A 20,724-nucleotide genomic window follows, 5' to 3' on the forward strand; every position below is an offset into this window, starting at 1 on the left:
CAGGCAAAATTTTGTGACTTTTTCTGTCAGTGGTAATTGCTAAATCCATATGGATCATCCTGAGCATGAATTTGATGAAATTACAAGTACTATGCACAACTGGCTTCTGAAAAAAACGGGATGCTTCTAAGAAATAAGTAGATGAAACTTTTTTTTTTTTGGGAGTGTGTTGACATTGTGCTGGAAGGTTACAAACATGATGTGCCAACTCCTAGTGCCCACTGGAAATCTGAACAATAGGGCTGCGGTCTCCAATCACTGTAGGGTGAGCGTTGCTCTTCTGTGAGATCCTCAAGGAGTGATGCAGGTCGCAGTCTATGAAGTTTGCTTGTGCTCAGGCACAGAAGTTCTTGTTCAAAGCTGAATGCGAGAGAGGTCTGGGAGTTCTGAAGAAGTGTCATCTGGCTTTGTTGTTTTGAAGGGAAGAATGTCCTGAAAGGTCAGTAATAATTGGTGTTACCTACTAAGGGAAAGGCAGTGATGAATAATATATAGTCCTGCTTTTGTCTTTAGAAGGGATAGCAATAAAGCAGAAGAAATGTAAACATTGCCCTTTTTTACTAATCTGGAAAATTACCTTGTAGAAAGTGAAATGCATATTTCAATCAATAGTACCAGGATCCCAAATACACAAAGTCCAGGATTCTGATTTTGCATCAGTATGTAAAATTAAAGCATATATTATAGAAAGATTTCATTCAGAATATGAAAATGCATGACATAGACATTCAGATATGTCATCACAGCAGAGATGGTGTTGGTACTGAAAGCAATACACTGAATGGTAACACCAAGAAAGGAAAGCCTTTATTTTTATTTTTCTTTTTTCTTTGTTCATTGGCATTTTTCCACTGATGTTGGTGTAGTGCTGGCCACTCCCAAGTTGCTTTTATCTTTGTCAATTAGTAATGCTTTCCTTAGTCTCCTGATCTCCCTGCCTCCGTGGGAATGTCTGCAGAGGAAACCAGGAGGAACAGGTAACGGAGAGCTCCAGGTCTCCCCTCCATCGCTGGCAGTGTGGATGTACCGAGTGAGCAGCACACTCAAGAGCTGCACTTTTGAGTTCCTGAGGAAGTACCCTGGATGGTCACTGTCCTTCTCATCATCTCTTCAGCTGGAAGATGCTTGCAAGGATAAAGTCAGCCTGATAATCTCTGCTTGGGTGCCCAGGTCTTTGTGTCTCAACTTCGATAGTGTTTGCCTGTGTCTCACAGCAGGAGGAAAGCATCTCCTTGATTTGTTAGTCCTTCTTACTGAAGAAATTCATCTGATTTTTGAAAGGACAACGAGATGCAAAACAAATATCAGCACATTGGGAAATGGGATATGTTGAATACTCCTCTTTCTTCCCCCTAGTGCTTGACTACAGACTGCTTTGGGGCTGTGGGTTTGATTCTATGTATGGCTGATAAGATTTAGAACAAGCACGAGGTCTTGATCTCTCCTCCTGGACAGGGGAGTAAAAGGACATCCAAAGTAAACAGCTAACTAATGTGATGGGTTTAGAGGATGGTTTAAATGGAATGCTTCCCAGGAAGTCTGCTCTGGGTGGCTGTTCCCACCCCTATGAAGGATGATTTTGGAAAGCTTTGTGTAGCTTTTTGCTCAGTCATTGTCTATGTGATTAACTTAATTAGTTAAGAAATATCCAAGACATCAAAGGGGCATGGGCATGTCCTTACGCCCGAGGGGTCAGTGTTTATCTCAGAACTGTGAGTACGTGAAAAAATAAAATCCAATTCATCTTAGAGGCAGATTGACATCAAAAATTTCTTGGCAACGGGGAAAAAGAGAAATATCTACGGATAAGGGACCCTATTTAGCATTATTTACCCTGGCAAAAATCCCTTTGGCTTTGCTGACAATGCTGGTGGAGTCAAAAAGGCTGAGTCGCCAGGGACTGGAAGGAATTCGGTGGGAAGCATTCTTTTGTGCTCTGTGTAATTCTGAATGTGCTTTTAATATTTGGGGGGGGTTGTACTTTCATTAAGTATCAAGTTAAAGAATTTGGTTTTATAATTTAGCTTTTGCACCAACCTGTTGCACCTATGTCACCCAGATTTTTAGATTAAAACAGGCAAAATATGCCATACCTGATGCTTCCAGACCCAGAGGTAGAAGGGCTTTTCTTTTTTAAACCCCAGTTCACTGGGTGACACTGTTTGAGAGTAGGAGTGCAGAAGAATGGGAAGGAGATGACTGATAAGAGAGAAAATAAGACATGCTTAAATGGTTTAATAGGTCAGAAGATTTGATTGAAAAGAGTCAGAGTGGAGTTTTTTTAATGTGTGTATATATATTTATATATATATAAATTATATATATGTTTATATATGTCACACAAGCATAAAATGGAATTGATATTTGTCTTTCACTGTTTTGTTTTTGTAATCACATTAAGAAAACACTAAAAATTAGTGTTCAAAATATGAGACTGATAGTAAAGGAGTCTGTCCAGAATCTATCAAAATATAATGGAGATTTGGCATCAAATGATACTCCATAAACTAAACAAACAAAAAAACCCCAAAACAAAACAGAAGTCCTCATAATTTTTCCCATGAGTTACTTACTGTTTAAGTTTGAAAAAAGTGAAACTGTAAATAAAATATGAAAGAAAAAGTTGACAACAAAAGCCATCCCTTTTTGGAGAGCTGGAAATGGCCTTATTGTCTTCATTAAGCTCTGCTGCCTGCTTGGAACTGTAATGAATCAAGTCATTTATTGTGGTACCTCAGTATGGGCTTGAATAAACTCACTTAGTGTTGAAAACTAACCTGCATATTTACCAATGCCCAGATAAGAAAATAGATCCTATTGGAGCTAAAACCATGTTGAAATTAGTTTCTATTTTGTATTAAGAAATTATTGTACATCTGGCCAAGTTGTATAATTCTAGAGATGCTTTTATTTTCTGTGGTATTAATCATACACACACACACACACGTAATAGTGAGCTGAGTGCCTCAAGCTCCTATGTGAATCTCTTCAGGAATCTGAAAACACAAACATGTAAAAACTGTGATAAGGATTTTGGTACATATTCCATTTCTTTCATTTTTTTTATTTGCTATCCGCTGTATTAGTGGGTGGATGGGACTCCCTTTCCTACAGAAATAAGGCATGCAAGTACATGAAAGAGGTGAGTGAATTGCTCGACTTTGTTTTGTTGTTCCCTGATGCATTTTTTTTTTTAATTGCCAACCTCACAAATTAACTTTGGGATCTGAAAATCTAGATAAATCTCTGTTCATAATAGCTTTTCTGCAGACCAAATAATGCTTTCATTTACACCTGTGCAACTGCATTAGCCAGCTGGCAGCTGGGGCAGAGCGAGTTGGAACAGGCTGTTTATGGACAAAGCGTGTTTGATAATGAATCAGTGAGAAGCAATAAACCCAGACTCTTGGTGGTGTTTTATAGTTCCTCGCAGAGCACAGCCACACAGCTCAGTGGTTCAGCTGCTCCTGGCTCTCTCCTCATCTTGTTTGACATCAATGGCATCCTGTGCAGATGGTGGTTGTAAAACTGAGTGAGGACAGAAGGACCAAGCCTGGAGCTGGGAGATGTGTGAGGGGACAGGGCTGGGGTTAAAGCCTCCCTGGTCACTCCTTGCTGCCCTCCTCTTTGTGTCTGAATTCATTGGAACAGCAAGTGAGCACCACTGGGGGAAGGGTCATTGTGTGGAGCTTGAGAAGTCTAAAGGAAATGTGTTAGCTGGATCTGGTGGGCTGGAGGAGGGCAGGGAGGAAGCCAGGAGTGGTGTGCTGCTGCTGCAGACCTAGTTCTCAAAATACATTAAGCAGTAATGTGAGGAATAGGCTGATGGATGGATGGAGGATGGCAGCAGGTTCCACCACAACTGCCACCTCCCCTTTCAGCTGTTCTGGCCAGAGAATACAGCCCAGAGAGGACTCCAGCTATCCATGTGTCCCGTAGGACCAAGTACAGGAAAGTTTGCTCAGTGATGCTGCACTGGAGGTGAAGCAAATCAGCGTGAGCAAAACTCGAGTTCGCTACCGGATTCTGGTAATCCTGTGTGAAATTCCAGGGGGGTGTTTTTGTGAGTCTTAATGTTTTTCATCATGTTGCATCTTCCCTACCCCCACATGCCCAGGAACAGGAAAAGTCACTTCAGTGGGCAAACCACTCCCCTGGCCCACCTCTCCCCTCACCTGTCCCTTCCTTCAGTGGGTTTATGCTGGTGTTTCAGAGGCTTGGGCTGTGATAACACAGTGGCTGTGGAATCCATAATATGGAAATCATCTTTCCACACTCTTATTTCTCACAAAATGACCAGGCCCTTTGTAAGATGACATGCCAGGAGTGCCGATTGTAGGTGGTGGCACAGTGGTGTGAAATTTCAGATAGTGCTTTGCCAGGGTTGAGGGATGGTAAAAGGAGCTTGTGATTGAGGAGAGCTGAGCAATGGTGGGCAGCTCTATATGCTCTACCTTTGATGTGAGAGTGCATTTGTGTTCAAAATGAATGCTTTAGAAATGCATTCGGAGAGCATCAGTTGTTTTTGCATACCAGGAATGACGATGAATCCTAAATTCAGTATGAAAATAATTCAGATCATCTCCAGTACCCATTTTCTGCTACTGAAGATTATGGTACTTAAGAAAAAAATCATTTTCAAGAAGTTGAAAATACAAATGGTACTAAACTAATGGGATCAAATTCATTACATGGAGCCTAATTGCAACTTCATGGCTCCAGATTTATTCCAGTGCAATTCTGTTAATATCAAAACTAGAGTAACAAAGTGATGAGTCAGGTCTATTGTTTGCGAATCTCCCCTAGAGATCATTAGCTTGTATACAATTGCATTAAAATTTAAATGACATGCTGCTGTCATTTTCTCGCTTGGTTTGAGAAAATCTGCATATGTTGGAGCCTCTGGGTAAGTAAAATTGAAGCAGTTGAGAAAATGTCGTATAACAATGATATGAGGAATACGGTCAAATATTAATTGTCTTAAACAGCTCAGCACAATCTGTGTTAATGTAAGTAGGAGAGTCATCAGTTCTGTTGCCCTCTCAATATGGTGAAGCTTTGAAGAAAGCTCCAGTGGGGTGCAATGTGATGCAGAAGATGCTTTGAATCAATTTAATTGCTAACTAGGATAAATAACTTCAGTATAATACTAAACAGCCATACAGAAAACTATTGTGAGAGGTTCCAGCTGAGAATGAGAGTTGTAAGCAATGGAAATCTTGCATGAGCACATGTTATTTCAGTATGGCAGTATGTAGAAATTCTGGTGAGGCTCCAGCATGCTGGGCACAGTACAAGAAAAGATGACAGGGTGTGTATTCCACTGTTCCACACAATGAATATGTCATACAAAATGCAACAGGCAGATAAAAGAGCCTGGTGGGAGAAGGGCAGATGGGACAGTCAGTCAACCAGATACCCACCCAGTTCAGCACAGAGTGCCAAGTTTTGGGGTTTTGCATGCTTCTCATTCATTCTCTCCCCCTTTCCCTCTCCCTCTTTCGTCCTTGATTAGCTAACTAAAAATAAAAAATGTATTTAAGAACAGCTGTGAAAACTTACAGTTTTGAATTTGAGAATGTTGTAATCACTATGATTAGATTTCCCACCAAGAAATCTCATCTGCTGTCATATTATTAAGGCAGAAATAATGTGTCAATGAACTGAAGGATAGCAAGAGGTTCACCAAAAATATCTTTGATTTCCTGCCCCCCCCCAGGCAATAGGACTTGTTCACAGCCATAAAGACTGTTACAGGTATGTACCTATGCATGGTATATTATATGCCCATTTATGAAGCACATCTCATGAAGAGATAAAATGCAAGGAATTGTTTCAGCGTATTCCAGTCCCCACATTGCTCGCAGTGTGTGGTCGCCTCTTGCAATAATTGTCTGCAGTGGTTTGTCCTTGAATCCTGAACTTTCCTTCAACTTTTTCCGTTATTACTTTGTCTATAAATCTGTCCATAACCCCTGAACAACATGGTCTTTGAACTCCAGTGCATCTACTCAGTGAAATTCTCATGCAAGCTTTAATCTTCTCTCACCTTGATATATTTTAACTTCCCTCTTTATGGCCTGGCACACAAGCTGAATTTAATGCTGATAAATGTGTTTCTAAGATTAAAAGCTATGAAGTATGTGTTACAGATTAATCTAAGCCAAATCTTCATTCCCAACGTGGTACACTTGGGGAGGTTTGAGCAGGGAGGAGCTAAGGAGCCAATGGTTGTAGCTTAGGCTCATCTCTGATGTCAAACACTTCGTTTTGTTTGCTGGTTATCAAGAGCGTGTATTAGTGTTGGGTGTCTTTGCTACTATAGAGCATTAGATCATCACTGAAGTAGCTGTCCCAATTTACCTTTGCACTGTGTTCAAGAGCAAAGCGGAGAGTCCTTTTGTGGAAGTATCTGAGGAGAGGAGAACAATAAACAAATCAAGGCCAGAAAGCAAATCTTTCCAGCCCATCCTCCCTAGATGAAAATCATATGTGCCCTTCCCCTTTCAGAAGGGAAGTTGCCACCATTCCTGCTCGTGGTCTTTGTCAGCATGCAAATTTCTCAAGATATAGCAAAACCAGCTTATTACACAGCTTTGCTCCTTTTTATAAAAAGCCATTTGTTTGCTGCTGTTTTGCAGCACTACAATTTAATAATTTGTAGATTGTAGAAATAGCGTGTTAAAATGTTTTAAAATATGAGTCATACCTGTGATTTTTTTTCCTACTGTTGTTGTTGCTGGAAATTGAAGTATGGTGACGCATATGTACATTTAAGCAGTTGTAATTCAGAAAATGAAGGTTCTCAGGTGACTTTCCACAGTGAAGTTTGCTTGTAGATTTGGCCTGAGCCAGACTTTTTGTTGTGCCTGTTTTTCATATTAATATGTGGGTCTAGGGCCCTTTTGGATGGATCATAAACCCACCTAGAGGGTAAGAACTGAAGACCACATGGAGTCTCTCCGAGGAGGGTTTCTGCAGGTATTTGTGTATGGTATATATGTGTATGACTCCATACATACATACAGCCTTCCTATAAATGTAAACAAATTACTTTTTTAGGAAGAATACTCCTATAACCAATATGATTAAAAAAAAGAATGTAGGCCTATGCTAAAGCCTACTAAATTGAAATATTTAGGAATAAATTTTAAGCCCGTGTTGAATTTCTTGAATTTAGGCATTTGTTCTGGTGCTCGTGAGTCAGGACCAGTTGTCTGAATTCGAATCCTAAATTGTGAATTCCTCGTAGGAGATTGCAAACACTGAAATGCAAAAAAGAAATTGCGTGGAGCTCTCCATTTGTGCTCAAAGGATAGATTCTTTATCGAACCCCTAACAGGAGGCCACTGGCTTTAGGGATTGCTTTTCGTTTGTTTTCATTCTGTTCTGCTTTTCAAACCTTTTCCTCTCAAGAAAGCACAGCTGGAGAGCATTAACTGAAAACAAATGATGCTGCAGAATATCTGCTTGTTCATTGCTGCTTTTTCAGCTTAATTCTGCTAAATGATGCTTGATTGAAGTTTTAAACTGTGCTTAACTGCATTTAACACTTAAAAGCCAAAGGTATCTGTAAAACGATCCTCCCGGCCCGGCCCAGACGCGCAGAGGAGGAGGCGGAGAGGGTTGCGGGGAGGTTACCCCTGAGTCCTTCTCTCTGTTCAAGCTTTCTTGCCTTCCTTTCTCCCTTTAACATATTTAATTTCAAGTACCGAATTTTTGTGGGATGCGGGCTAGCTCAAATACAGGGCGGTGTTTGTGTTGGTTTTGTATTTTTACTTCTCCACCCTGCCTCGCCAAAAGCAAGGTGCTGGTGTGGGCAGCACAAAGCTTTATTTGTCCTGGTGGACAACTGCTGGAGACAGCGGCTGTTTGTCAGCCCTGCCCGATAACACACCATCGCACCATCTGCCGCCCGTTCCGCTTTTGGAGGAGCGGGGGCGATCCCTTCCAGCTGTGTGTGCACAGCCTGCCGGGGGGGAGGCGGTGTCACAGGGGCTCACGGGGGGTGCGGGGACACGGCCTCTGCGAAGCCAGCCTAAGAGTGGGGATGGTCTGCCAGAGCCCACGGCTCTCGGATAGATAAACTCGGAGTTGGAGGAACGTGGCAAGGCTCTTCTGAAAAACCAAAGCGTTCCCTTTTGAATTGCAGAATTCTTGAGAGAGGTGATGGCTCTGGATCGCCTGAGCCGTAATTAAAATGAGATATTCTAAGGTGCTTCATTTTTGTTTGCTGGGTTAGGCTGCAGAGCTTAGAGACATCTGTAGGAAAAATAGATAGGTGATTTCTTTTATCCTGTTAATCCTTTGTCTGTATTTTCATTGCTGTTAGGAGATTTATTAGCATTTTTTATGACTGGTCATAGCCCGTGTTCTCTAATATATTTTTTGCAATTTCCTTTCTCTAGATTGTGCCATTTAAGGAACACAACTCAAATTTTCCATCAGTTGCATCAGGGAAGCCATAAATATGTCACAGAGGGTGTATTTATGTACCATATTATGCAGGGGAAAGAATTTCGCCTGTACTGTGTAAAATTAAAACAATAATTAAGCTTTGGCAGAAAGGTTGGAAGGAAAACTCCTGGCTTACATATATTTGTATGTTTATGGTATGTGATAATTAAATGGCAGTTATAAAGTCCTGTATACCCTAAATCACCTTAATGGAAACACTTGGGTCACGTTACCTCTTAGCAGGTGTCTTAATACTTGGAGGAAGGGTGAAAATTCAAGAAAAAGAGTGGGACTCGGGTGTCCTGGTAGGGAACAGGGAACATTGTCCATGGGATAAGGTAGATGTCATGTAGCTGAGTGGTGTCAAGCTGTGAAGAGAGCTTTCCCTTCCCACCTGGTTATGGGAGGCCATATAACAGGCACAGTGTAGGACTGTTGTCTCATGTCTGTGTTGGATCCCTTTCCATGACGAAGAGTCAGTATTGGGGACACCATCCTTCTAAAGATCACAATGATCATGGATCTTGGCAAAGTATGAGATAAAATTGGAGCAGTGAAAAGCAGGGCAGAGCAGGAAACGGGGTGCTGCTGACTTATTGGTGGGAAAGAGGAGAGGGCAGGAAGGGGAACTGGGCAATAGCCACAGAGTACATAAAACACAGAAAACCTTGTGCCCCGTTAGGATGTGAACAGAGGCATCGTGCATTTTCCTCCTTTCCAGACTTCTCTGTGCACCAGGCGTGTTCTATTTCTGCAAGAGGTTTCTCTGTTTCCCGTTCTTGAGAGGTTGCCCCTTCACCTCAGTAACGAGCTGGCTCTTCCCTCCTGGCACTGCTCAGCGCAGCAAAGTTAGGACTGGAGATGTGTTCTGCATTTATTTAATGATGTGCAGTCACATCTCTGTCTTGTAACACTGCATTTTTTTTTTATTTTTTAATCTGACTTCAAAGCTGCCTTTCAGCAGTTGAAAACGGTAACATGCATCACTGAATATAAGTGCTTTTTAATAAGTCTAAGGCCAAAAGTATCAAAACATAAGGTAGCTTGGTGTCTACAAAAATCCTAAAAAATTTCTTAATTTTTGGTGATGTTGATTCACAAAAACTTTGTCTTTCACCCAGCTTTAATTTTGCTCTGTGCTTTTTTCCCTCAGACATCTTTGCTTTTATAACATGAGATAAAAATATATTCTTCATAGATTAGTGAAAGCCATGACCATGATGTGATGATAGAGCTTTAAAAATTTATTTAAAAAAAATGGTATTGTCGTTTGGCAAATAACTGTTCTGTGCTAAAAGCTGCTCTTTTGCATGAGCCTTATGTAACATTGCAGTTAATAACATTTAGTGTTATCGGATGCTAAATGACTTTATCTCAACTACAAAAGCCTGTTTACAGAGATGAGGCAGCCTTGCTGGAGTGCCAGACTGTTAAATAACTACAGGTTGCCAAAACTAAATGAACTTTTCAGCTGGTAATGATGTGCAAATTGCTCTTGCAGATATATGTACGTATTCAAGAAATGCTCACAAGCACAGGGTTGTGTCTCCTTACAAACATTTCTTTGCCTTTGTCCTTAAACCAGCAGTGACGGCGTTAGAACGAATATATCTAGATATATAAACACAGCTATTTTGTGTTATTAATATCTGAATAGTTATTAAATAGCTATTTTAATTTAATTAACCAAGTATCTATTTATTTTGAAGTTATTAGCTTTTATGTTTAAGGGCTATTTAAGCGATATTGTACCCCACTTGGTGAAGTGCAGCCCTAGGTGAGAAGAGCAGCTGTGGTTGTGCCTTAACCAGCTTCCAAATACAACTGTAGTGTAGGGAAAGGAAGGTTTGTGAAGGAATATCCAACCTGTGACCTTGGTGGGCCTGTGCAGATACACTGCTAAGAAGGAGGGGAAGCAAAGGTCTGTTGGTTTCTTTTGTACGTGGGCCTTCTTGTATACGTCTAGTACAAAACTGGAATTAAACTGACACGTCAGTTATGCCAGGGTTTTTTTTATTCTTTTGTTTAATTATTATTTTTCTCTTGAAGCAATAATTTTCTGTAATGTGGCAGCTATGAGGAACTACCTGTGGGTGAAGAGGTCTCATAGTAAACTTTAAATGAGAAGATGATTCCTTAAAGCACATTCAGAAAGGTGTTGGCCCAGGCTTGGAGAGTGCGTTACCCAGAAGCTGCACTTTCTCTCTGAGTGCTGCTGGATCCCAAGAGGAAGCACTGGGTTTCCTGTGCAAAGCTTGCTCCCTTGCCCTGGAGTGTCTCACTTTGCATTTCTTAGCCTGGTTGGGAATTTAGTACAAAGAGCCATTCTTGTGAATCATGTTTTCTTTGCAATTTTGCATTCCAGCTCAGCAATTCATTCCTCCTTTTTTCTAATGGCAAGAACATTACTGGGGTTCACATAACTTTGGAAAAATGGCTAGTTCAGGTTCTTCTGAGGGGCTTGAATGCTCCAGTTCCATTCCATTGGGGGTTATTCTAAAAATACAACTCTTAGTATACCTAATATGCATTATAAGTAGTGAGATGTTCTGACAGTTAATATCCCCGAATTTAAAAGTTTTTCAAAGGTAAATATTTAATGTTGTGAAAGAAAGGCTTTTTCAGTAGTCAAGCTTAAAGCTGATGTTGTGCCTTCAGAGGAATCATGTTCCCATCCTTTGCATTATTAAGTGTCTTCTAAACATTATTTGTATAATCTTAAATGAAAATCATATTTTGGAAATACTATTTTGAACGTTTGAGTGTGCTATAGAGTGTTTCGTATGGGTCGAGTCTGTGTTAGTGTTTAACACGGGGTGCACAGCAACAAACACTCGGGTCTAACCTTTCCTTTCCTCTCTGAAAGGACCGAGTTACTTATGGTTCTTTCATTTCTCATTAAATTTTCCTGAAAACCTGAAGCACTTGTGGTGTTTGCACGGTGTGGGAGAGACGGTTCAGCCGTTCCAGGAGATGCTGAGCAGCCTCTTTGCAGCGGTCCATTTCCTCGCAGGCACGCCGTGCTCCGCTGACATCGCCCCCACTCCCTCTCCCCGAGCTCCGGGGCAGGAAATGCCTCCTCGCAACTGGGGAATCCCTGGAGCTGCGGGGAGGGCACGGCGGGGCCGGGGCTCGGACCCCGGCGGGAATGCCAGGCATTGGCACCGGCGGGGTGCTGAAAGCATCTCTGAGGTTACCACTGGGCTGCAGGGCAGTGGGGTCTGGTGTGTCTTTGCTCTGCCAGTTGCTGAGGTGTGGGATCTGCTGGGACACCTCTGGCCCAGGGCTGGTGTGCTGGAGGAGGGTGCATGGCTGGGGGTGTCTCTCGGCTTCAGGGCAAGGTGGAGCTGAGGGATGCACCCCAGTGCCCGGGATGAGAAGCTCTTTGCCCTTTCCTCTTCCCCATGGTAATACAAATGCTTCCCCCTGGAACTAATCCAGTGTTTAGAACCAAACTTCTGCTTCTTAAAACGCATATCTTTTTCTAAATGATCCGCCTTTGTAAAGTATGTAGTAAAAATGTGAGAAGTGATGGATGGGGAGTGCATGCATTAAGGTATAGACCAAATGTTTAATAATGGTTCTGTTGAGTTAGGCTGCCTGAAAATTGTCAGGCTTTCATTTTAGACTTTTGCCATTGTCCAATAAACCATTTTGAAACTAAGGTTATTTTTTTCCTGAATTTAATTTTTGTTCATTTGGGACTATCCACAACTACATACATTTTTAACTTATAATGCTATTATTACACTTTTTCCTCAAGTTCTTGCAGCCAGCACCCCAGAAAACATAAATTCTATTTAGTATTGTAGGACAGACCTGTTCTAATTTTGTTGTAGGTTTGAACTGCTGTTGAATAGAATAAAAAGAATATAGTTCAATTTTCAAGTTGCAAAACCACATTTAGTATGTGCAATTTAGCAGCTGTTGCAAACACTTGGAGGCATTTCCTTCAGCATTTGAAAATTCCCTATAGCAGTGAGACAGGAGACATTCATTTAGCTTTTCAAGCTTGAAAAATAATTTAACCTTTCCTTAAATTGTATTTTGAAGTTTGGGATTAACTCTGTGCCTGGCTGCACAGATGGCTACATTTTACATATTCCTTTGTCTAGGAAAAAAAAAAAGAGACCACATGGTCAGTTAATGGCTTTAAACACTCCTAGTCCTCATTTTACATCGTCTTAATGGGACCACAGAGATTCTGGGAAGATACTCAGAAAATTGTTGCTTATGGTGTAAGACTTGTAAGATGTGCTGTATTCTGTGTCCTGGAACTCATGAGCTATTTTTGCTTCTGCTTATTAATCCTGGCTAATGAATTTTACAGCTTCATCCCTTAAGATTTAACATTCATAATTTTGGTATGGAAAAAATGAAAACTAAGAGCACCAGTGTATAGAAAATATTTCTTTATTACTGGAATGTGAGGGCTCTTATTTTGTAGTCTTTTAATAGGCAAAATTATCAATGACATGTATTTTTAAGTAGTAGAATCCAAATCGAGTCACTGAAGTGTTTATAAGCCAAATAACCTTTTTAGTCTTTCAGAATGCTTTCTAAGCTTTTTTGCTAGGCACTTTTGGGAAATACCATAGTGAACTGTGAACTACACAAATCAGTTGTGATTGGGAGAAATGATGGAAAATCCACTAAGTCAGTGGTGTGTCACCAGAACAGACAATTATAGCATATAAAATCAGTCATTAATTGGGTATCTTGTGCTTTATAAAGATTTTTTTTTCCAAGTAGGTTTTAAAATAATATCAGCTAAAGGATTGCTAGTTTAACATAGAATCATAGAATGGAATCATAGAATGGTTTGTGTTGGAAGGGACCTTAAAGGTTATCTAGTTCCACCCCCCTGCCGTGGGGGACACTTTCCACTAGACAAACACAGTTTGTGTAGATCTACATGTGGCACATAAAAGAAATCTTGACAGAACCACTTAGTGCTGTACAGTGTTGAGCACTTGTAAGAAATCTGTGAAGTTTATAAAAGGTTATCGCTACAATATGGGCACATGACTCTTTTTTTCTCCATTTGAAAGTACTAGTAAGATTTTTAAGGCTACTACTGCTTTATAATGTAAAGAGGAAGAGTTTCCTCTAGTCTTTTAAGCTGTTACCCTTTTAAACCAGCATGTGCAACTAAATCCATCTGTTTGAAGTTCTTGAAGATAGCTGTAACTGGTAGAATATTTTATGGCTTTATTGCAGTTGCTGCAACAAAAAGACTTCCATTGCAAACTCCGCAGTCACAAAGGTCATTCTTGCTACTATTAGATGGAAATTTTATGATGTTCCTGCAGTTCTATGTGAGTATTGCAGGCCAGGATGGGATGTGGTGGTGTGGTGGTTTGAGATGCTGTGGATCACCATGTTGGAGTCTCTAGTCTTAAATGCTATCAGGCAGGCATTTCTGACAGATACTTAATTCACTTCTATTAAATTGAACTTAAGAACATCTGCAGATGTTGTTTATATATTTTGAGGGTGTTTGTGTATATACATAGGAGAACATGCACCCTGCCTTCCAGTCAGCCCAATCCTCCTTCCCTAATTTGTTCAAGGAGGAAAAGGTTACATTTCCTCTCGATTTTTTAGGGTGTTTTGTTTAGTTTTTTGCTTCCAATGAACTTCCTAGAAAGAAAGACTAAGAGAGTGTTGTAGGAAAAGCACTGTTGGCTGAGAAATCTGGGTACCCTTAAGTAGCATTTCCAGTTCTAAGATGCAGAAGGAGCTGGTATGTGAAGGTCAGAAGTTGCCAGTGTAGTTCATGTTAACATGACATGACGAATGTTGTGTTATAAACACTAGAAACTCTTTGTCTTGCTTGAAATCTGGAAATGTAGTAACTTTTTATGCTGCAATTTGGTAAGCTTGAAGAGTGGTTTGGGATTATTATTTTAAACCTCACAGATAAGGAAGCTCAGTCTGAAACTTCGCAGCCCCTTATTATGGGTGAAATGTATAGAATTCTGCCTTGGCTTCCATTGATTATCTTAATTGCCTCAGGATTATCAGACTTTTCCCAATACCATTACTATCTTTATGACTGCTCGATAGAATACAGAATCTATGTTAATAAATAAAACATTGCCTGTAAATGGAGATGCTGAAAAATTAACTTTTTCTTTTCTTTCTTCTATTTTTTCAGCGGAACCCCTGCCTTTAATGGACTTGTGCCGAAGATCAATTCGTTTTGCTCTTGGCAGAGACCGCCTGCATGACATAGAAATTCTACCTTTGCCTCTGTCTCTGAAAAATTATTTACAGTACCAATAAGACGTCTAGAACCCTCTGGCCTCACGTTGGACTACATCAATGCAAATGGCAGAAAATTGTTTACAGCAAAATATAAATCTTTGTGATGGACACTTAAGTGTTATTTAATTTTTAATATATATTTTTTTCTGATCCAGTGAAAGCAGATCACTGTGGGGGACTACTAAAGAATGTGAAAACGTTGATTTGATTGAGATTCATGTGTTATCTGTTGCCTGTTGTGTTTACAGTCCTGAAGGCCATTATTCTCATCTCTCATACGTTGGTTTATCTTTGTTGCCTCTGGTAAATGCCAATAGAAAATCTGACCTGCAAGATACACTGTCCTGCAGGGCAGATCATTCTTCAATATTGTGATTTTCTTTTTGTCTCCTACACCTTACCCCAACAAATAAAAATAAATTAGCAAAAGAAAATTCTTGACAGTAACTTCTGAAAAATATTTAAACCTTGTCTTTGGTACACAGAGTTGCTGGGAGTTTTGAGTGTTCAGCACTCAACATAATTAGGCCTATACTATCTAAAAGCTCGAATGTTCAAAAAAGCAGATTATTGTCTAGAAGAAGAGTCTGCAGTTTGAAAACATGAGAGGAAAAAAAAGGGTATATGTGTCAGATCAGTTTTTGGACTTGGTAACAGTAAGGCGCAGTTTGTTGTTTTCAAGACCAAATCTAGTCCCTCCAAACTTCTGCAGTTTATAACAAAGTGTTCACTATCCCAAGAATTTAGGATATTCATATTTTAGAAAGCTTGTCACTTTTTTTATTTGAACAAATTTATAATTTTTATGTGGTATGAACTCTAAGTACTTTGTTTTCTTTTTAATGTATGTGTGGTTATAATGTTTATTTATCTGTTTAGCGTCTGTGGAGTTCTCATTTAACTGTTTCCCATCATGGGGTGACTGATTTTGGTTTTTTTCCCACCTCCATCTGAAATGTATCAATTTTTCAGGCTCATCCCATTTTTTAAGATGCTGCTTTCTATTTGCGTTTCTTACATGTTTCAAGTTATCTGCCTGATCAGTTATCTAGTTTTTAAACTGGAAGTTGTTGTTATGGCAGAATGTCAAATGTTTAGACTGAGCTGCCTTCAGCATATTTTAATGTGAATTTACTGATGAATGAGGAGAAAATTTCTAATAAAGTCTACTGTCCAAAGTAAAACTCGTATCTCCTTTGATGAAGTGTTAAATAACATAGTACTGCTCATAGCACAGAGCTGAAGTTCAGTTCCTCCTGCAGCTTTGCAAATGTTTGTGTTCGGCACTTTGGGATCGCTGACAACATCACAGACAACATCATGTCCCTGATTGATCCCACTCACTGTGCATAGAGCTGTACTGCTCTTGCTTTTAACACCATTCTGGTCAGATTCCTCTAAACAAAACCTCAGTTTTGTGCCAAGTTGCGCTTTGGGACTCTGTGCTTTTGAGGTAGGTTGGAATTTGAGTGCTGTGCACTGGTGATCCAGGCAAAACCACTGACCCGCAGATGGTTGCCCTGCTCTCAGTTGCCTCTGGGAACAGAATTACAGTTCAAGCTGGAAAAGAGAAATGTGAGATAAATAGGATACAGCAACACGAGGAAGAGTGGAAGTGACAAGGGCAACGTAACACAGGGATGTAAAAAATTAAATAATAATATTTGTGTGTCTGGGTGCAACTGTGTAAGTTGATGCCTTCTTCAGCATCAGATTACTTTTGGGCTGGCTTTCGCTTAAGGTGAGCAGTACATACTGCATTCCTTACCTTTATCTTGCAAAGGGGAAGAAACTACAGCTAGGGTCTGAATTTCCTACTTTTCCCACTTGCTTTATTTAATTTTTACCTTTTGTCTCAATAGGTATGTAGGAAGAAAGAGCTATAAAGGTATAATAGCTTGCACAGAAGTTAAAATACAGCTGTGTCAAGTGATCTGTCATAAGCAAGGTAAGCAACTGTTCAGGAATGGCCTGATAGGCCTTATTTTTCAACCACTGAGGTCCATTTTAGGTAAGCATTTCCTAAAATTAGTATTTTCCTGTGTGTAACTAGGCTTCATGTTCCTTTGAATAACTGCAGCAACACAACCATTAAGTGTTGTCTTTTCTGTTCCTTCACTTGACCCAAGCCATCAGCTTTTTATTGTTAAAGTGGGAATTGATGTCATAAGATAAATTAATGGTGCGTCTATATGTTAATTAACATTTTACAGTGGCATTGGAATTTTAGTGCCCCTTCTGTGAGGATTTCTCTAAACCAAACATCCTTATTTTAACTTTCAGATGGTTTTTCCTGACACTTACCTGTCTTCCAGGAGTGCTAGTTTTACACGTATAATAGTTTTATTCTTTTACTGTTCCTTAATTGCATGTTGTGATTCTGTGGATGGTAGATACACTCCTTCATGTGGGATTAGGGACCTGGCTTTGGGGATCAGAGTGTTTTTGATATAGTTTTCTTGGTCCACAGAAGCCTTGTAATGAGAATGCACCATGGAGAACATTAATGATGTTAGGTGTTCTTCCTAAGCATCCCTGTACAAATAGATTCTCTTCCAAGAGGGTTCATGGGGAAAACAGAGTGCCCATCCATATTGCTAAGGATGAGTCGAGCATTGAGGCTGAGCAAGTAGTCAGAGTACCTCCTCACAAAATGTTCCAAAGAGAGTCTGCTCTCCGTTGGTGAGCTCCAGCCTGGGTGGTATGTCCCTCACATGGATTCTCCAGGCTCACTTTAGGAGAATGCAAATTTTGTTTACTGTCTGCTTCAGGAGTGAATTGAGCAGTAATTTATAGAGTGGTGATGCATTGGCTTTTGCCCAAATCAGAGGTCAAACACTAAGTTGTTATCATCCTTTAACTAATGCAGTTGAAACTTCTGTCTGTCTATCCTGGCACCCTAAATGCAGGAAGATACCTACCCAGAGGTCCCCTCTCAGGAATATCTAACAGAGAGAATGGTCACTTACTACAAAGCTGTATGACTTTGAGATTTGCTGTGAGATGTCCCTTGCATTTATACTTTTAATTTCCAGCCACTTTTGCCTTTCTTCACATGTAAAAACATAGACAATAGATGTGATGGTTGTCAGCTTTCATGTCCCTGTGCCTGAGCAAAAGGAGTACAGCTTTTCTAGACATGATCTGGAAGTGTTCCCATGGCTGGTAAAATAATGGTAGTAGAAACTCTGTAAAGCAAAACACGTGAGTCTTTATTGTAGTATTTGAAGGAGAAGGACACATGCCTGGCAGCTGAAACCAAATTGCAACCTTTGTGATGGATGTGGGCTAACTAGTGGGTTCCACTAAGAAGTATTTCACCTACTCTTTGGCATTTGGTTCTCTAATGTGGCCCCTTCCTAGGAAGTATTGAAGGTTCAGAACCCCTTCTCTTAAAACTGTGGTTGAGACTCGCGAAAACATGCATCATAGCTTCTTTTCCTTACTTTCTCAGTATTGCCATTATTCACCTTTCTGCAACTTGTGTGAGGGAGGGGGCTTGATTTATCCACCTAGAGGTGCTGCTCTGGTGATCACGATTCATAGGTGCTATAACTTCAGTGACACTCTTAGCTTTTAGACTTCCTAAAGCTGTAATTTTATAACAACTAAATTTGGAGTCAAATTTGAGAAGCCATTGTCCCTTGATGTCACACACATATCCCTACTGCTATGCTGGCAAAGTCTGTGCTATGGAGGCTTTATTTCTGCTTCAGATTGAACCAGTGGGGATGTATTGAAATGTCTGCATTCTCATCCAGAGATAATGTACTACAATCTGTTGGGAAATTGTGAAGTGTTATTTTAGACTTCACATGTAATCTTTCTTGTGTTCAAGTTTTTATATCAACAGATTAACTCAAACTGTTGCTGTTGAGGTAGGACCTAACTTTGCAGCAGTTTCTCAGTGTTCTCTTAAAGCTGGGAAAAGCTGTTACAGAAGCAGACATGTACAAATCATTTGAGCGTTTTTGATAGTTATAAAAGAGCAGCAAGCCAGAAATGCTATAAAATTTCCTTCTCCTCGCCATTGCAGTTGGTATTGTTAAACTATAACCATATGTTCTCATGTCAGTGAGCAGCAATCGCTGCACAGCCAGCCCTGTATCAGATCCAGCAGTGCTCGTTCAGGTACAATTCCCACTGACATCAGCGGGAGATCTGCCTGAGTCAGCACTGCTGCTCTTGGTTCCCATGTAAAGATCTCCAAACATTTCCAATACGTTGTATTGAGCGATACTTTATTATATGTAAGCAATGTCAAGCAGATGGTTTCTGCAGCAGTTTTTCTAATTTGGCAAAACATGCTGGCAAGTGGAGTTAGGTGAACGTTGTGAGAAAGTTGAATGAAAAAATGCATCTAGTTGAGGCTGAGAGCAATATTCAAAGGGGAAGCCAGACTTCTTGGCTCCTTGATGGTGATTTTCAAAAGCTTTTTCATTTATAAACCTTTCGAATCTCGTAGTGGTTTTTATTCTGTATACTTAAAGGAATGTAGGACCTTTATGCATTCCTGTTTATCTCACCGAAGAATGTCTGGTGATCATGAAGTGGAAATCCTTTGTTTGCTTGATTCAAAAAGACACCAAAAGAACTCCTTCCTCCTTGGGAAATGCTCTCTGGAGACATAGAGCCATGGGAAATATTCAACATGCATCAAGCCTGGATGCCCCCCTCACCCCCCTTTTTCTTTTCTTGAGGTAGCAGCTGTTCCTTCAGAGAAGATCTTGGTGTGTTCTGCAGGCAGTGTCGAAAATAAAAATGGTTTGAAGCATCTGCTACAAAGGAGAACACCCTGCTCCTTTGTTGAAGCAAATTTGAATGTACTGTGGTGGGGGCAGAGGACAAAGAAACAGAGCTCAGGAGAATAGTATTTCCTTAAGGGTTTGCCTTATTTTCTTTTTTTTGCCCCATTAGAGAGTACAAGTAAATTTAGAGGGGAAAGAAAAAAAAATTTTTATGCTTCCACACCACCAGGTGTTTAGTGTTGATGTTTAAAGTTTAAGCAGTAGCATCCTCTTTACCACTAAACCTCTTGCACAGCCTTAACATCCCAAAGCTCTACCACTGACTGTACTTCAAAAGCCTCCGAAGGTCTCTGGGCTCTGCAGTTGTATGAAAATAATGCCCTATTGCACATATTGTCCCCTTAGAACTTAATGAGTTAACTTGTAGCCAGAGCATTACTGCTGCTCTGTGATTATTGCTATGGCTGCAGGAACATATGGGGGTACCCAAACGAGCTCACACACTTGCCAAAGAGAAGGCCAGGACTTGGCAGAGCTGAGCCCAGTGTGGGGCAGTGCCTGAGCCCAGCAGCAGCATCAGTGTATCTGCAGCCATTAATCTGTGGCTGAGCTTAAACAGATTGCAATTGGGAGGCATCTTTGCAAATCCTGTTTAAATAGGTGTCAGGATCAGATACTTGTAGTTTCACTTAGGTAGCTGTGAAAATCTGTAAGTTATATAGCCTCTAATCTCTCCAGGTGACAGTAGATGTAAAAGTAGAGCTCATGTTTTTAATAAATCTAACATATTTCGGGGTGCTTAGAGTTGGAACAGCTATGTTCTCGAAGTTTAATGTGCTGTTTCTCTGGCTTTTGAAAGCTACAGCACAAAAGACAGGTGTCTTCAGACTTCTAAGGAAAAGCAAACAACACACACAAATGAGCTGATATTCCTGCCAGTTCTCATGTACAACAATTCCCACTGACAATTTCGAATGGCAGTCATAAGCCAGCACCATAGAGGCACTTAGTTGAGATCAGTATCTTTTTGGTGTTGCCTAGATCAGTTTCCTCCGTATTTATCTATTTTTAAGAAGAAAAAAGTATTAAATAAGGTTATTCAAATTGCAAGGGTAACTTGAAAATGCAGTCTTCTAATGAATAAATTGTTTATATCACACTTAAGACTTGCTTGACAGAGACACAAGTAACTGCTGCACACATACCTGGGAAACAAGTACATGTTTTTAATGGCAAAATGGTTCAGCCT

The 20,724-nt window shown here is 40.3% G+C and overlaps 1 protein-coding gene across 6 annotated transcripts in view; it reads left to right on the plus strand.

Moving 5' to 3' along the window:
• The window catches only part of SPSB4 (splA/ryanodine receptor domain and SOCS box containing 4), a 159,460-nt gene extending 143,546 nt beyond the window's left edge, over positions 1–15,914 (plus strand). For all 6 annotated transcript variants that reach the window (XM_027686192.1, XM_027686195.1, XM_027686193.1 and 3 more), the window contains one exon: positions 14,618–15,914. In XM_027686192.1, coding sequence (XP_027541993.1) covers positions 14,618–14,745 — 128 coding nt within the window. In that variant the 3' untranslated portion in view covers positions 14,746–15,914. The remainder of the gene's footprint in view (positions 1–14,617) is intronic.
• Positions 15,915–20,724: the final 4,810 nt, after the last annotated feature.

The sequence above is a fragment of the Neopelma chrysocephalum genome, unplaced genomic scaffold, assembly GCF_003984885.1.
Source record: "Neopelma chrysocephalum unplaced genomic scaffold, ASM398488v2 Primary Assembly neopelma1_70, whole genome shotgun sequence".
Taxonomy (NCBI): domain Eukaryota; kingdom Metazoa; phylum Chordata; class Aves; order Passeriformes; family Pipridae; genus Neopelma; species Neopelma chrysocephalum.